Source organism: Emydura macquarii, unplaced genomic scaffold, assembly GCF_026122565.2.
Source record: "Emydura macquarii macquarii isolate MOO-44397 ecotype Brisbane River unplaced genomic scaffold, CSIRO-AGI_Emac_v2 contig_2680, whole genome shotgun sequence".
Taxonomy (NCBI): domain Eukaryota; kingdom Metazoa; phylum Chordata; order Testudines; family Chelidae; genus Emydura; species Emydura macquarii.
The window spans coordinates 4,042,806-4,059,348 of NW_027132817.1; the positions used below are offsets into that span (position 1 = coordinate 4,042,806).

The following is a 16,543-nucleotide window of genomic DNA, read 5'->3' on the forward strand; positions in this document are numbered from 1 at the left end:
TCATCTAGTAAATAAAATATGAGTTATTCACATAACATAAAAAATACATAATACAAACATAAAATATAATCTGAATAAATATATGTTAAGCAATATAACTGCTTAAATAAGCAACGTTAATAATTAATGCCATGATAATTCTTTGAGGACTTTTAACTCAGGAGGTGAACAGCTCAAACAACTTCATTTTAACTGTCCAAGTTTTAGTTACACATTGACTAGGCTTTGATAAGAGTTCAGAAATACACAGACAAATTTCGGCATTCAGTTTTGGATTTGAAAGTCTGGGATTTAATACTTATCCTTGCTTCATTTTTCTTACATTTGTTATGCTCCAGGAGTCTATTAAGGACTATATGAACTAGTTCTGTTTCTGTGACTTCAAGGTGAGTCTGCTTTTTTAAGAGTATTGCTATTTTGTACTACATACTGAGGCATGTCTCTCTTCTATAACATTAGCTCGCTCCTCTTCCTGTAGCCTTGTACGTTAAAATTATTGGTGATTATATTTGAAGAAAAAAACAAAAACAAATGGACAGAGGAAATAATGTTAGCTTTCTCCTCTGCTTGGGATTTCTTTCTGCCTGAGCTGTGTCCTGTGCTCCTTCAGCAGTGCTATTTGATGTAGAGCACCTTCCTGAGAGAATAGTCCATGGGGCTATAGTCTTTCTGTGGGCTATAAAATATGTGTCTGCCATGCCAGCCTAATATCAGGCAGATTTCTGGTATCCATGGTGGTAGCAGTCTTGTGTGTGCTTCTGTCTCTTTAAGGTTGGTCTGGTGGTGTGGCTCACACAGAGGGACACTTATTGCAAGTAGCCCTCTTGGGCTATGCTAGCCTGGTTATCCATCTTGCTAATTGTTCTGAGCTGTGGCCGGGGCCTGTAGCCTCCTATTGTGCTGTGCTGCTCTCTCGGAGTTGCTGGTTGGGCTCACCCATCCCCTTCACACACATCTCCCCTTTTCTGGGCCCCCTTCCCAGATCCACAGCAGCCTTTCCTAGCTTTGGTTGGCTGGATGCCCGCTGCTTCTTTGCTGCAGCTGCTGGGCTGCTTATAACTGAGCCTCTTCACTCAGTCACCTTCAGTTTTGTGCCCCTGAACAGAGCAAGCAAGCAGGCAGCTTTCTCTTGCTCCTCTGCTGCAGCAGTGCTACACAACAGCTGCCCCACCTGCTACTTGAGTGCTCTGTGCTCCTGCCCCCAGGTAAGTCACAGAGGTTAGCTGTCCTGACTGGTCCTATGTCATGGTACTTGTAGCCCAGATCTACTCTGAGATAGATTTTGGAAGGGTATTATGATGTACCCCCATCTGCACTATTAACTAAGTAAATTTATCCAAGCCGCTCCTCTATTTTCTTTCTTCCCTCTCACCCTGCTATATGGGGCCTCAGCTAATTCAAGTCAGGCCCAATTCTGTACAGTGAATGTTCATAAGTGTATTAGGCTGAAATTATTGGGGTTGTCATAATTAGGATAGAGCCCCTGTTATACTGCATGCTGTACACACATAAATAGAGTCTGTCCTGGAAACCTTACAGTGCAGTTTAAGATCAGGCATGAAAGTGAGTGTAAGAAACAATGCTTAAAGGAGTCTGAAAAAAAGTGGAGGGTCTATCACCCCTCATGTCACTTTGCTTTACTAGCCCTCCTGGTCAATTCTGGCCCCCAACCCCACCTCTACTCCTCCTGCAGCTTCTAGGTTTCTTAATCTACCTCTCCTACACATAGGGGGAGGGCACTGCAACAGGTTTCACTCGCCCCCTTCCCAGACCTGGTGTTGCAGGGAGGGTTAGAAGAAGCAGAAAAGCTGTTCTGTTGTTCACAGGAAGAGAGAAGAAAAACAGAGCTTCCCTGATCTCCTCCTACTTCCTCTCCCTTCCTGGTGAGGGGGAACAGAATTGCTCGTCTGCTCTTTCTCCCCTCCACTGGCACAAGGGAACTTTCAACAATAAGAGTAAAGTGCCACTGTGCAGGAGATAGAACTTTCTCCAGAAGCGAACCAAGGCTTTGGAACCAATGGCTACCACAAACCCTAGCACTACTGGTTCCAAGTTCAAGGCACATTTCTTTGACTTGGCCTTCTCTCACACACAACAGGTACATTTAAAAACAAAAACCCTACCACAAGACCAATTACACACACTCCACTTATCCTCTTCCCCACAGAAGAGGAGAGAACAAGACACACAACAGATGTTAAACATGTTGCTTAATGACTTAGATTCTTAGATATTACAGTGATACATATGATATAAGAACCTATATAGGACAGATTGGAATCAACACCTTAGGAGAGAGTTCTACCTGTTTTCTGCAGCAGCCCAGGAGGCTTTCCCCACTTGCCCAAAATAAAGGGTAATCAAAAGGGGTTTTCCCCTCAGGTTGTACTAAAAATGTGTCCCCCTCAGTGACCCAATGTGCTCGTTATTTCTCGATCTGTGACCTGGCAAACTTTAAGCACTGAACCTAAGCGGAAAGGAGTTAGAGAGAACAAAAGTTTGTATAGGCTCATGTGGGTACAGAGATAAGCAAGTGCCCAACTTCAGTATTAATGACGAATTTTTTCAGAGAATGTAACAAGGTATGTCATAAGACTATAGTGAAAGAGGTAGGAGTATGCAGAAGGATAGGATAGGTTGGAAGAACATTTTTGCAAATGAGTAGGAAGATAACAGCACTGTAATAATTAGCCATGCACAAGTTCTATTATGGCTTGTTAATTTTTCATCAGTTCAAAGACCTATAGATATTGAGCAAGGTCCATCTCAGAATAAAGAAAAATAAAAGTATTTACAAAATGGAAGTACCAGTTTCAAAGGTGTTTTACAGCACTATCAGCCAAAATGGCTGATATTTAAGGGGCAATTTAAAGCCTAACACTACTTTTTAGAACACACATTTTTTTTAAACACACCAACTGCAGTTATTAAAACCTGCTGCCATCATCAAACAAGAACATAGTTAACTTAACAAAAGTGAAAAATGGTTTATCTACTAGTGGTATAAAAAATAAATATTACTATCCCTAAAAGCAATGACAGAAATCACACTTCTGGTCTCCTCCCCACATTTTTTTATTTTGGGAATTTGACTGTACTTTGTCTAGTTAGTTTGTACTCCTTCCTCTGCATATTCAGTTACACCCTGATCCTGGAAGCTGATCTATGTGGATAGGCATTGACACCCAGTTATTAATCTCACAAACTGCAGGATTGAGGTTTTAATCTACTACTTACATTTGTGTGTATCTTCCACACTGCAACGTGAGACCAAACACTTTAGAAACAAGGAATTGTAATTGTAAACTCACAAATATAGGCAGGTAATTGATACCAAGCGTAATACCTGGGTAGGCTAGTGGACTTTTTCCATCAGCCTGGAAAAAATAATTAGCTATACCCAAATCAGTTCATAGTCATGGTTTCAGGGTGCTATTTATTATCCCAGAAAGAAACTATAACAAGACAACATAAAATAATAATCTCATTCTCAAACTAGATTGTGCCCCATAGCCTTCATTAGTTTTTTAGTCAAAATCTCTACTCACCCTAGGTGAGTACACTTCACAGTGCTCTGTTGTATTTCTAAGGGGAACACTTTCCTCTATACTGGTAGTTGGTAATCATCAGACTTAATCACCTGATTATGCCTACCTGGGTCAGATGATTCCCAGCACCTGCCTGCTGGGCTCCTCTCCAGAACAGGCTGGGTGCTCCCCAGCCAGCCTGGCCTTAAAGGTGTAAACCACATTGTTATAACCTGCAGCAACTTTTAACTACTATTTTTCAACTGATTATATCGCATTCTAGATCGTCCTTTTAACATTCAGCTAGACTCCATGGATTTCTAGGACAGCCCAGAAAGTTCACTTTATTTTAACTTGTTCTGAATTTTTGGTTGCTTTGAAGCATTTTATACACAAAGGTCCAGATTCACAAAGGTATTAAGCATCAAACTCATTGAAATCAATGGAAGTTAGGCACCGAAATGCATTTGTGAATCTGGACCATAATGTTCAATCTTATTTAATAATGAGAAGCAACAAATCATAGAAATAAACAATGGGGAAAACCCTAGTAAGTTATTGTGAATTACCAGACTTGTCATATTTAGACCACCACCTCTTATCTTATCATATATACACCACCATTTCATAGACTACCACCTCTTGGATCTCTTATGTAGACTACAACCTCTTAAGAGAGAGGTCCTCTTATGGATCACTTCCTCACTCAGTCCTGCTCCCTAGAGCAACCACGCTTATATCTTTCTAGTGAAAACTATCTAGAATTTATTAAACAAATAATTGCTTTGCCATGTTTGAGGGAAAATGATTAAGGAATAAAGTTTTGTGCTTGAAAATTACATAGTGGACAAGTAGGATGTCTCTTACTGAGTTAAACCAGATACTGTGTTATTGTGCAGATAGAGGGGGAGAGATGGATGGCAAAGGGGAGCAAGGGAAGGGAAGGGAAGAGAGGGAGAGGTCTGCAAAATGAAAAACACTCTATACAGACTACTGTGTCAGCCCTTCCACTTTCTACCTGTGCAACTACTGAGAGATTGCCCAATGCTTTACATTATAAGAATACGTTTTCAGTTTGTTATAACTTAGCCAAACTTTAACTATTCAGCTTGAAATGACACAACCCTAATTCATTCCCAGACCATAATTTGCCCTGTATGTTGAATGAAGTCCTGTGGGAAAAAATAGTATTTGATCATGTAATTAAAGGCTGTATCATGATGAATTTACAAAAAAGAGGGCCGAATTAATATTGCCTTCACCCCAGTTTTTCCTAACTTTTGAATGCTTGACTTTGCATTCACTTTGATTTAATGTTCTTTTAACATAGTTTTGTATGTAATTTGAATATACAATGACACTGTTACTGCAATGCTAATTTCACTTGCTCTGGTCTTTTAGATTTTTGAGTGCATTTAACCTCACAGATTATGCAAAATAAACAGCTGTGCCCCCTGCCTACATCTTGTCATTATTCTTCCCACACTTTCCTGCTTGAGCCCTGACTATGCTAATTACACTTCCCTTCTTGCCCATCCTGCTTCACTCTTCTTTCCATGCCTCTAAGGACATGTCTACATTGCAATTAAAAATCAGTAGTTGGCCTGTGCCAGCTGACTTGGGCTCCCAGGCTTGGACTAAGGGGCTTTTTAATTGTGGTGTAGATATTCGGGCTTGGGCTGGAGCCTGGGCTCTAGGGCTGTGCAAGGTGGGAGGGTCCCAGAACTCAGCCTGAGCTCAGATGTCTATACCACAGTGAAACAGCCCTTTAGCCCGAGCCCCATCAGCCTGAGCTTTGGTCTACACTTATCTGGAGATTCGGCGGGAATTATGCAAGCTACACAGAGTAGCTTGCGTAACTCCCGTTGACTGCTGTGCATCCCTTCTGCGTGCCATCTTCACTGCACTGTGCCACTTGAGGGGGTGGTTTACAAGCGTTGACTTCCTGATCAATTGAGCGGGTCTACGCTGACCGCTCAATCGATCCAGAGAGATTGATCTGATGGCTGGCTCCGGCCAGCCGCGTGTTTTTAATTGCAGTGTAGACATTCCCTTAGTAGAATAATGTGCCTAATCCTGTATGGTATACAAACTTATTTTGTTCTTTAAAATTACTCTTATTCTGTCAGCATCTCCCACAATGGCTCACATTCCTATTCAAAACATACAACATCTAAATTACAAACAACAGTAACAAAAGGATGAAATCCTGCCCCATTAAAGTGAATAGGATTTTTGCAGTTGACTTCAAAGGGCCAACATTTCATACATAATGTGTACAATGTGAAAACAAGCAACCTCATAGCACTTCCTTAAACCTTCCTCCTCTGTGTTTAATGCCATGTCTCTGTGTCCTGTCCGATTTAGTCTACTATGCTGTGCTTTGCACACACTGGTTAGTGCTTTGCACATAAAATTGCAAGCTCCCAAGAAGCAATATTGCTTAATTTTTCTGAAAAAGCACCTTAGCCAGATACTGTATGTTTTAAAAGATACCAAATGCCCCTTAAATATATGAAACTCAATAATTTAAACACAAAACTTTTGTAAGAGGAAAAACAAGTCCTGACTTTCGTTTTATTCATTCAGATTGCTATATTGAAACTGCTTTGGTTATGAGAAGTGGCATTTCTGTAAGGCAATTACAATTTTCTGCAGTATGCTTTGTCTTGGAAGTAATGAAAATAAGGGAAACATTTTAGAAAATTTCACAGTATCCTAACAAAGGCCTGATGCAGCAAAGCATTTAATTACATGATTCATTTTAAACTTCAGTTGGACTACTCACATGCTTAAAGTTAAGCATGCATTTACATGCTTTGCTGAATTAGAGCTCCAGGGAAGATGTCTAATTTAGTTCATACACTAAAATTATGATGTGGCATTGTAAAGGCCAAAGAAAATATCCAACTATTGGAGTTGCATTTTTGAACAACATTTATAACACTTTTGAACAACAGGTTAGTAGCAAAATTATAGATGTAGTAATAGGTATCAACTGCATTTAGGATTCATTTTTAATATACATTAAAAGTATCTAAATTCTTCCTGGAGAAGGTTTTGATTTATTTTGTCTGGCCCTCATATATCAAAAGTACTGCTGTACTGCATAGAAAAAAGATGTTCACTGTTGTAAAGCATTTGCCATAAATTGCTTGGAAATAAATATAATTAAAGGATTGTAACCACATCTGTGTAATGGCAGTGGCTACTCTGTAATCACTTCTTTTTCTATTCCATTTTTATGCCGCAAATAAATATTGTACTGTGATGATTGTGTCCCACTTCTACCACAAACATTAGCTGTGCTTTTAAAATTCCTCTTCCCTCCAAGTGTTTTTATTATGAAGCATTCTGATAACTGTAATTTAGCTAGGTTTTACTATTAGAAACTCTATTTTAAAGGGCTGTAAATATGTTTTAAAACTAATGTAGTAGGATCTACTGAAATTGAACACTTTTGTTCAAACGGATTTAGCATAATTCACTATAATTAAAAAACACCATTTTGTATTTAAAATGAGAAATATTTCATTTATTTTACTTGCACTAAGCTTACTGGTTCACTAAAAGGCACTTGTTTTTCAGGCAAAATTCCCATTAAAGTCAACAAGTAAATAGGGACCAGTTCAGTACTCCTTACACCCTAAAGAGTTATGGAAACACAGGTGTTTCACTGACAAAAGTTCAAAATTACTTAATTCATTGAGCTGAAATGCAATTGAGAAATACAGGTGCTCCAAGTTGCTATGGAACCTTGTCATACTGAAAACCTGGAGACAGCAGAAGTTTCTGTAAAGGCAGGGAAGGTTCTACTAAAATAGTTTTGCTTTGGTGACCTGGCATTGGCAAGAGCCTTCTGAGAGAAGACAAAGCACTACCAGTTTGATCATCCTCAAAACCTAATATACGACTTAATTACCAGCATGCATCCTTGTTAAATGGAAGTACCATCTAATTAAGCAGAGGTATTTGTTAAAGTATCACTGAACTTCATTGTATTCTATGAAACCACACCAATGTTATGGTGATGAGATCAGTATAAAGGCCTAAATTATAGTGGTGTGTCAGCTCTGCTATAGTTTAGAGTTAAAACCAGCTTTCTGTTTAAAGCTGGACTCTTCTAAAGTGTGCTAAAATACTCTCAGTCATCATTGAGTTACCTCTGAGCCTGCCTAAGTCTGATGACTCACCCCTGAGCCAGAGAGTGTGATTAAATCATCAGAGGCAATTGCTTCCTGGCCTTGTGATACACCATTCAACCAAGGTTCAGCAAGTCCACAGGTGAGGACGCAACCAGGTGATCCCAAGGGAGGTATATAAGCTCCTAAAGGAAGGTGGCTGTTTGGTCTACTCAATCTTGTTATGTGATTGGGAATATGCTTATTGCCTAGTAGTTGGAATAAAAGACAATTTTGTTAGCCAGCTCCTGTTTCAGACGATAGCTGTTCCTGCCTTATTTGGGTGCTAGATAATTATGTTACAAGAATGTTAAGGTTGTAAGGACAAGCACACGAAAGTGAAGTAATTCCAGAGTTAAGTTTGCCTCTGCATGTGAAATAGCAATTTTTAGAGGTTACAACTCAATCAAATCTATGGGGACAACATAAAGCACTTCTCTGACCACAGGGCTACCCCTTTTCAAGTGTCTAGTTTCTGTTTTAAAGCCTGATATAATAGAGCTCTTCAAAGAAACATTTGGGAAAATACTTATTTCTCTCTAAACTTATTACCAGAAATACCTCAGATGATTTTTTATTTATTTTTTTGCTGAAGCTTCCAAAAGAATTCAACATGAGGTAGAGAGCAAAGGTAGAAAATATCAGTCTGAATGGCTAAATTATGGTGATGTTCAATTGAGAACAGCTCAAAATGGAAAGTGTTAGGTCATCTTAACCAGAGGCATTGCTTCCAGCTCAGTCAATAATGTAATATTTTCAAAGATTTATTAAAATTATATGGGTGCAAAATAGTGATATATTTCACATGAGATTTCATTTCAGCTTTTTTTCTACATATTTTGAAATGAAATGATGTGAAACTTTGTATTTGAATTTCACAGGTACTCTTGCTCTAAATTTTCCTGTCAATAGTGGTTGGATCTCTGAAAAAGAGTTTATTGTGCTAATAATTCTGTAATTGTGTCAGCCTTGATCCTCCAAGGAGCTACACACAAGTAAAAAGTCTGCTTACTCAGAGGTTCTTTTAAGATCTATTTAATTGCCTAAAAACAGAAGAAGCAGTGTGGGGGTGGGCAGATAAACATTAATATTTCATATGTATAATGCATGGAACTATTGAGAGATTATGGGCCTGATCCTGTAATTAGATGCACGAGAGTGGAACTCTATGTGCATGCATGCACACAGAGAAAGCAGGCTTTGAGGCATAAAAGATTAATCTCAATGTTTCTGAATGTTGTTTTGATGTGCAATGTTAACATTACATTAAAATGGACCTGCTTGTTTCAACAGATATATCATCCTTGGTGGTCTGGAAAGATGGGAACAAAACCTGTTCTTGTAGTCCATGGTGGAGCTTGGGCAATACCAGATGATTTTGCTGAAAGAAGCATCCTGGGAGTGAAAAATGCAGTTAGGAATGGCTTTGCAGTGTTGGAAATGGGAGGAAGTTCAATGAAGGCTGTAGAAATTGCTGTGCGGGCCTTAGAAGATGATACTGTGTTTGATGCAGGTATTGTAGTAACGTTTTGAAAATGATAATCTCTTAAGTACCTTAAATCATCTTGGTTTTGATATTTCATTGTTCCCACAAGAGTTATCTTTATTTTGTGTTTATCTTTTATGCTGCTTCTTAAGTGTTGTTGCATCTGCCCCCCAGAGATCTTTATTTACACATTTCCCATGGAGCTTATTCAGCGCTGGACGCGATGATTCTTTTTTTATGCTCTTCAGTAATTGCAGTATTTTTTAAAAAAGTATTTACTATTGTGGGGATGGAAGTGAAATATATAGTTAAGGTTGCCCTTTTGCAGATATCCTCTTGCTGTATAGCAAGGGTCGTGAACAAAAACTTGAGGCTTTTTAGTGTTTTCTTTGAATATTTTACAATTCAATTTCAAAGTTTAATCTATTGAACCAGATTTCTTAATAATATCAGTCCACAAAACAAGAAAAACCCTACAGATTAATAAATGTTTAAACAACTGCCATTACTGTGATGCCTCCCAGGGGTGCGGGGTAGTGAGGCACCTCACTACCACCTGCCCTTAACACGAGGGAGCCTTGTCTGTGCCTACTGTGGATCAGTTTCCCCAGTAACGCGAGCATAGCCTTTCAGGTTTCTGAAGGCCTCACTTTCTCTTCACAGGTTAATGGTAGTCACATTTCAACCCCTGAGTCTCCGCATCTCAGTGGAGTGTCTAGCTCCTGATTTGCTGGACACTCTCAGAATTCCCAGCTTCTCTGTTTCCAAAAGAACAAAACAGCATCGTTTACCAGTTACACTGTAGTACACAACTAGGTTTAGTACACAACACTTAGATTTGTTTATAGAGAAAGAGAGTATAAATTTATTTAACACACAACTGAGATTCATATTATAGCAAGCAGAAATATTGGAAACAAAGGGCTGCATATATAATAAAAACCTGACACACATATTAGAGCCTAAACTTAACCAACAAGCCATTGCCATGTCATATAGCGCAAAAACTCACCCATAATCCATCCATTGTATTGCATCCAGGCTTGGCTGTGATCATCTGTTCATGAGACAAGTCAAACTGTTTTCTTGCCTCCTCAAGGGAAAGATCCAGCGTTTGTCTCGGTCCCTAAATTATAGTCCAAAAATCTATTGCCTTCCCTTGCAAATAGGGCAATCTCTGCTGGTTTTCTTCTCTAGAATCTCCTCTAGAGACTTTGCAATCACTTATGATCAGCATTTTGCTCAGATTATTGTATGCTTCACAATGAACATTTATTTACACTCAGTTTGCATGAAGACAGACTGATAAACATCTTGTGCTTGAAAGAAACTTGTTTATCACTTTCTGATAACCGACCCGAGTCACAGACTCTAAGAACGTAATTTTCAGTATATATACATAACTCCTTTCCATACTATTCGTACATACATCTTGCAGCGATTATTATGATCAGTGGGATAGGCTTTCACTAGAGCTCTTTCACGATACTTTTTGAACTAGTATGTAGATACCAAATCTAGGGGCTCTCTCTAACTCCTATGCACCCCTCTGCAAATTTGCACAGCAGGTCCCTGGGTCACAATTAATTAATCTGTATGAATAATGACAGCCACTTAAAAACACAAGGTACCAGGAACTGCTTTAGGCTGATGGAAAGGATGGTCTTGTTGCTAAAGAAAGTGCTGGTAAAGAGTTGTTCCAACTCTCTGGGAGAAAAGCATCCCTCTGTGCCATGGAGCTATTTCGTCACCTGGGATGACTGATGGGCAGATTAATGACTGGAAGAATTTCTTAAGGTACAGTATCCCCAGTTGGTCAAGTGTGGCATTGTGTGTACTTCCTGCCCTCCCCCAGAACTATTTCTCTCTCTCTCTCTCCCCCAGAGGTGTACATGGCTTAGCCCTCCAGCTGAGTCACCCTCAAAATTCAGTCCCTTTTTAGGGTAAAAAAAAAAAAACTCCAAACAACCCTACTCTTCTCTTCAGCCCACTCATAGACTATAAGGTCACAATGGACCATTATGATCATCTAGTCTGACCTCTTGCACAACACAGTCCACAGAATCTCACCCACCCACTCCTGTAATAGACCCCTAACCTATGACTGAGTTACTGAAGTCCTCAAATCATGGTTTAAAGACTTCAGAGAATCCACCAGCAAGTGACCTGTGACCCATGCTGCAGAGGAAGGTCAAAACCCCCCAGGACCTACGCCAATCTGACCTGAGGGAAAATTCCTTCCCAACCCCAAATATGATGATCAGCTAAATTCTGAGCATGTGGGCAAGACTCACCCAAAAAGAATTCTCTGTAGTAACTCAGAACCCACCCCAGCTAGCATCACATCACAGGCCATTGGGCATATTTACAGCTAGTAGTCAAAGATCAATTAATTGCCAAATTAGGCTGTTCCATCATACCATCACCTCCATAAACTTATCAAGCTCAGTCTTGAAGCCAGCTAGGTTTTGTGCTCCCACTGTACCCCTTGGAAGGCTGTTCCAGAACTTCACTTCTCTGACGGTTAGGAGCCTTCGTCTAATTTCAAGTCTAAACTTCCCAATGGCCAGTTTATTTATAATCATTAGTTCTTGTGTCCAAATTGGTGATTGTAGGAAGCCGCTGTGGCCTCCCTCGGAGACAGAGCCTGAGAAAGGGCACGAGAGCCCTGATTGGCCCAGCTCACACCCTGCCCCGGAGTCTGCCCGGCAACAAGGGACCCGGGCTGTGATAGGACCACCCGGCCAGGCCAATTGGCAGCTGCGGGGCGGAGCCCCAACAGGAAGGGGAAGGATAAAAGCCTGGCCCCTGAGCTCAGTAGAGCCCAGATTGCTGCCAGAGGCAGACGTGCTGCCCTGCCAGCAGAGGCCGAGGCCAGAGCCTAACCGCCGCCGACAAACCCCGGCCCCACCTGGGCCCGGGGATTGGATAGGCCCCTCGAGGAGCTGGACCAGGCAACCCGGCCAGGACGACTGGGCCGAGTTACCCCGACCCCGAGCCCGGGGCCGTGCTCTGGGACCGCCAGACTGGGCTGAGACCCCAGAGCAGCCCGAGTGGCGGGCACCCCCGGAGGCCGGGCCGGATTTGGAGGAACTGCCGGCCGCCAAGCCCCTCCCTGCAGCGGGACAGGACTTGGAGGAGCTGCCCGAGGCCGAGCCATTCCCCCACCTCCAACGACCTGGAGGAGCTGCCCCCTGAAGAGGAGCTTCCTGCCTTACCCCCCATTGATGAGGAAGGACTGACGGCACTAGACCAGGTGGACTATCCCCGTGTCACGGAGGAAGCAGGTACTAGGGTCAGTGGGGAGGAAGTAGCCCAGGGACAGCCATGGCCTGTGGCTGAAACCGCCTTATAGCCGGTGTGTTGCGGCGGGAGCCCCGCTGGCACAGTGGCAGCCGCTTCTGCCACTGCTAGGGCCCTGGGCTGGGACGCAGTGGAGACGGGTGGGCCTGCGTCCCCCTCCCCTTCCCCTTTTCCCTAGCCACCCCAGGAGAATTGCTCTCCTGACCCCACCTGAAGCTGTTGCCTCCTCTGCTCACCCTGCCTAAGGGTTGGAGCCATAGACTCCTTGTTTGCTCGCCCTGCCTGAGGGCCTGAGCGATCCGCCTGCTCACCCTGCCTAAGGGTTGGAGCCATAGACTCCTTGTTCGCTCGCCCTGCCTGAGGGCCTGAGCGATCCGCCTCTGCTCACCCTGCCTAAGGGCGGACTATTAGGACTACTTATTTGCCAAGTGCGAGCTATTCCCTGTCTGTAGGAAGCCGCTGTGGCCTACCACAGAGCCAACGCTTCTACAGTGATGAACTTAAATAATTCCTCTGCCTCCCTGGTATTTATCCCAAAGATGTATTTATGGAGCGCAATCATATCTCCCCTTAACCTTCTTTTGGTTACGCTAAACTCTTTGAGTCTCTTCTCATAAGGCAGGTTTTCCATTCCTCGGATCATCCTAGTAACCCTTCTCTGCATCTGTTTCAGTTTGAATTCATCTTTCTTAATCAAAGGAGACCAGAACTGCACACAGTATTCCAGATGAAATCTGTCCAACACATTGTATAATGGTACTAACACCTCCTTATCTCTACTGGAAATACGTCATTTGATGCATCCTAGGACTGCATTAGCTTTTTTTATGGCAACATCACATTGGCAGCTCATAGTCATCCTGTGATCAACCAATATGCCCAGGTCCTTCTCCTCCTTCCAACTGATGCGTCCCTAGTTTATAGCAAAAAAATTTTATTAGTCCCTTGCACTTTTCACTATTAAATTTCATCCTATTTCCATTACTTCAGTTTACAAGGTCGTCCAGATCTTCTTGTATGATATTCTGGTCCTTCTTTGTACTAGTAGTACCTTCCAACTTTGTGTCATCTGCAGACTTTATAGCATACACCCACTTTTTGTGCCAAGTTCAATAATAAAAAGGTTAAATGAGATTGGTTCCAAGACTGATCCCTGAGGAACTCCACTAGTAACCTCCCTCCAGCCTGACAGTTCACCTTTCATTATGACCCGTTGTTGTCTCCCCTTTAACCAGTTCCTTATCCACCTTTTAATTTTCATATTAATCCCCATGTTTTCCAATTTAACTAATAATTCCCCAAGTGGAACCATATCAAATGCCTTACTGAAATCTAGGTAAATTAGGTCCACTGCATTTTCTTTGCCTAAGAAATCTGTTATCTTCTCCAAAAAAAAAAAAAAAAAAGGAGATCAGGTTGGTCTGGCATGATCTACCTTTTGTAAAGCCACATTGTATTTTGTCCCAATTAATGTTAACCTCAATGTCCTTAACTACTTTCTCTTTCAATTTTTTTCCCATACTACTGAGGTCAAACTCACAGGCCTGTAATTACCTGTATCACTTTTTTTTCCTTTCTAAAAATAGTAACTATGTTAGCAGTTCTCCAGTCATATGGTACAACCCCGGTGTTTACAGATTCATTAATAATCCTTGCTAATGGGCTTGCAAGTTCCATTAATATTCGTGAATGGAGATTATGCAGGCCCCCTGATTTAGTCCCATCAAGCTTCTCAACTCCCTTTAAGTCTCTGCACTCTGGGACAGAGCACTGCCTCCAAAGTCCTTTCAGTCTGTCTGATTCAGGGATAGAGCCCTGAGTCCCAGGCTGTTTCTTTAGAATCTTCCAGTCCCTGCCTCAGGTGCCTTCCAGAGGAACCTAGCTTCCTCCTTCAAACTGAGTTTTCTTGGCCTTTTTGAAAAAATCACCCAGTTAATCAGGACCATCTGGGGTTGCGAGGGGACAGCTAATCCAACACAAATGTGGCTGAGTCCAACTACCCTTAAATGACCCGTTATTCTGTGACAAGGGAAGCTACAAAAAGTGGGGGGATGGCAAATTTTCTCTGCTAAGAAACCTGATAGATCGTTGGGAATTCCTGCTGCATGAGAAGTCTTCTGCATCATTACTAGGGGTGGACTAAAATTTAGACCTAATTTCACATCCAGTAGCATAAAACCGCCAGATTCCATCCCACCTCATACCTATGACAGCTGGATGTTGTATTTCTGACAGAATTTGCAAGTGCTCTGAACTCGATATTCCACAGGTCAGGAAATAGAAAAAGGGAGTTACTGGGCTGGGTGTTGTGGTTCTTTGCCTGTCAGTACAGATTCTTCAGGAATTTTATCTTCTGCTGGCACTAAGGTCCAGTTTTGTGGATTTCCTCTTCATCTAACTTATAGTAGGTAGCATCATAAGACTCAATTTGTAGTCTTGAACTCAAATGCATATGTCTTGCTGGCCTCATATCACATGTCCTCAAGCACTTTGGGGTCTGCCTCAGTCCAAGAAGCAGCATGCGGATTTGCTCCCTTGGGTGTGATCTGATTTGAACAAGTGCAACTGGAGCACTATACAAATGTTACAGGTACAGAAAGCTGTGCGCTAAGGTGCGGTCCAAGGCTATTTATGCTGGCTAGAGGTGACTTTTAGTCTAGAACCAGAGAATAAGTAAGTAGGCCCAACAGAGGCCCCAAGGAGAATTTTGGGAAGACCTGCGGGGGATTGTTACCATTCTAGATGTGTCCATACAGCATATAATAGCTGAAGTGTCAGCAACGCATGATGTTTAATGAGGCAGCTCCAGATTAAAACACACCATTTGAGCTACAGATTTTTCTGTGTGGATAGAAATCAGGTTGGGGTAAAACTCAAGTTACATCTTGAGTTAACTGTGCAGTAAAGAAAAGCCCTTAATCTAAATGTTCATAATGCCCCACTCTTGTAAACTCTTATGCACATGCTTAACTTTACTATCATGAATTGTCCCATTGAAAGCAATGGTGCTACTCAAAGTAGAAATATAAGCACAGATATGTTTGTAGGATCAGGAGCTAATTTTGGGTGCCTTCATTTTTTTGCTTGGTTTTTTTTAAGCTCAGCATCCAAAATTTTACGTACTCGCAAGAGCACTAAAGAACTTTGTTTCCGGACTAGCTCATGTAAAATGTCAACTCTTTCACTTTGCATTTAATAAAATGTAAGTTGGAACATATAGTTTATGAAGTTTGATATTTTCATTTGATATTTTTCCTTACTGTTCTGAAATGTGAAATGCCCATTTTGTTTTGTGATATACAATTAGTGAAATTATTCAGTTATCACTGTGGTGTTTCTAATAGCTGAATTCTGTTGTACTACAAATAACAAGGATAAAATATCCCCCTTCTTTTTCTACTTGCCAGAAGATGTTGTAAGTAGAAGATAGAATTTGACTTAACACATGGCAGCTTAAAGTTGCCCTCTGGCAGACAATTCCCCATCAGAAACTCTGTACCCTGTTGTAGATTTTTTGTCTCACATTTTTCAACCCAGATGCTTAACTAGAATGGTTTATTTTTATTTCCTGCTCCAACCTGGGTGTCACAGTTGCAGTAGGAAGGAATCATTGAAGAAACGTTTCTTTCTTAGGAAAAATAGATGGTCACAGATGCAACTGAGAGCAGAATTTGGCCCATCATCTCTTTCCAAAGTTTAACAGATTAAGTTCCATAAGGAGGTAAAATGGCAACAAGATGCTAATGAAATGAAATGCACAGACTATTAGTAATAATAATAAAGCCCCATTCCACTGCTCACCGATTTCCTTTCCTAATCTTTTTTTTTTTTTTTTTTTTAATCATTTTGCCATTTCCTACTCCCACCCATTTTGTTTTTCCCCCAATTCTTTGTTTCCCCCTTCCACTCTCTGGTATAAATTTTCCTCTTTTCTCATCATAGGCCTTAATCAGAAAGATCCAGATTGCTTGTATCTAACGTGTATAATCTAGCTGTATTTTCCCTTCTACTCCCCAATCTTTACTTTCCAACTCCACACCTGACTT

The 16,543-nt window shown here is 41.3% G+C and overlaps 1 protein-coding gene across 4 annotated transcripts in view; it reads left to right on the forward strand.

Moving 5' to 3' along the window:
- The first annotated feature begins 265 nt into the window (after positions 1 to 265).
- The window catches only part of LOC137164615 (isoaspartyl peptidase/L-asparaginase-like), a 188,993-nt gene continuing 172,715 nt past the window's right edge, over positions 266 to 16,543 (forward strand). Inside the window, exons 1-2 of one of the 4 annotated variants that reach the window (XM_067565516.1) lie at positions 266 to 386; positions 9,002 to 9,221. In XM_067565516.1, coding sequence (XP_067421617.1) covers positions 9,029 to 9,221 — 193 coding nt within the window. In that variant the 5' untranslated portion in view covers positions 266 to 386; positions 9,002 to 9,028. Of the gene's footprint in view, positions 387 to 1,108; positions 1,206 to 7,407; positions 7,496 to 7,937; positions 8,340 to 9,001; positions 9,222 to 16,543 lie in introns of those variants that run through there. The other 3 variants (XM_067565518.1, XM_067565517.1, XM_067565519.1) reach the window with 3 other exon arrangements.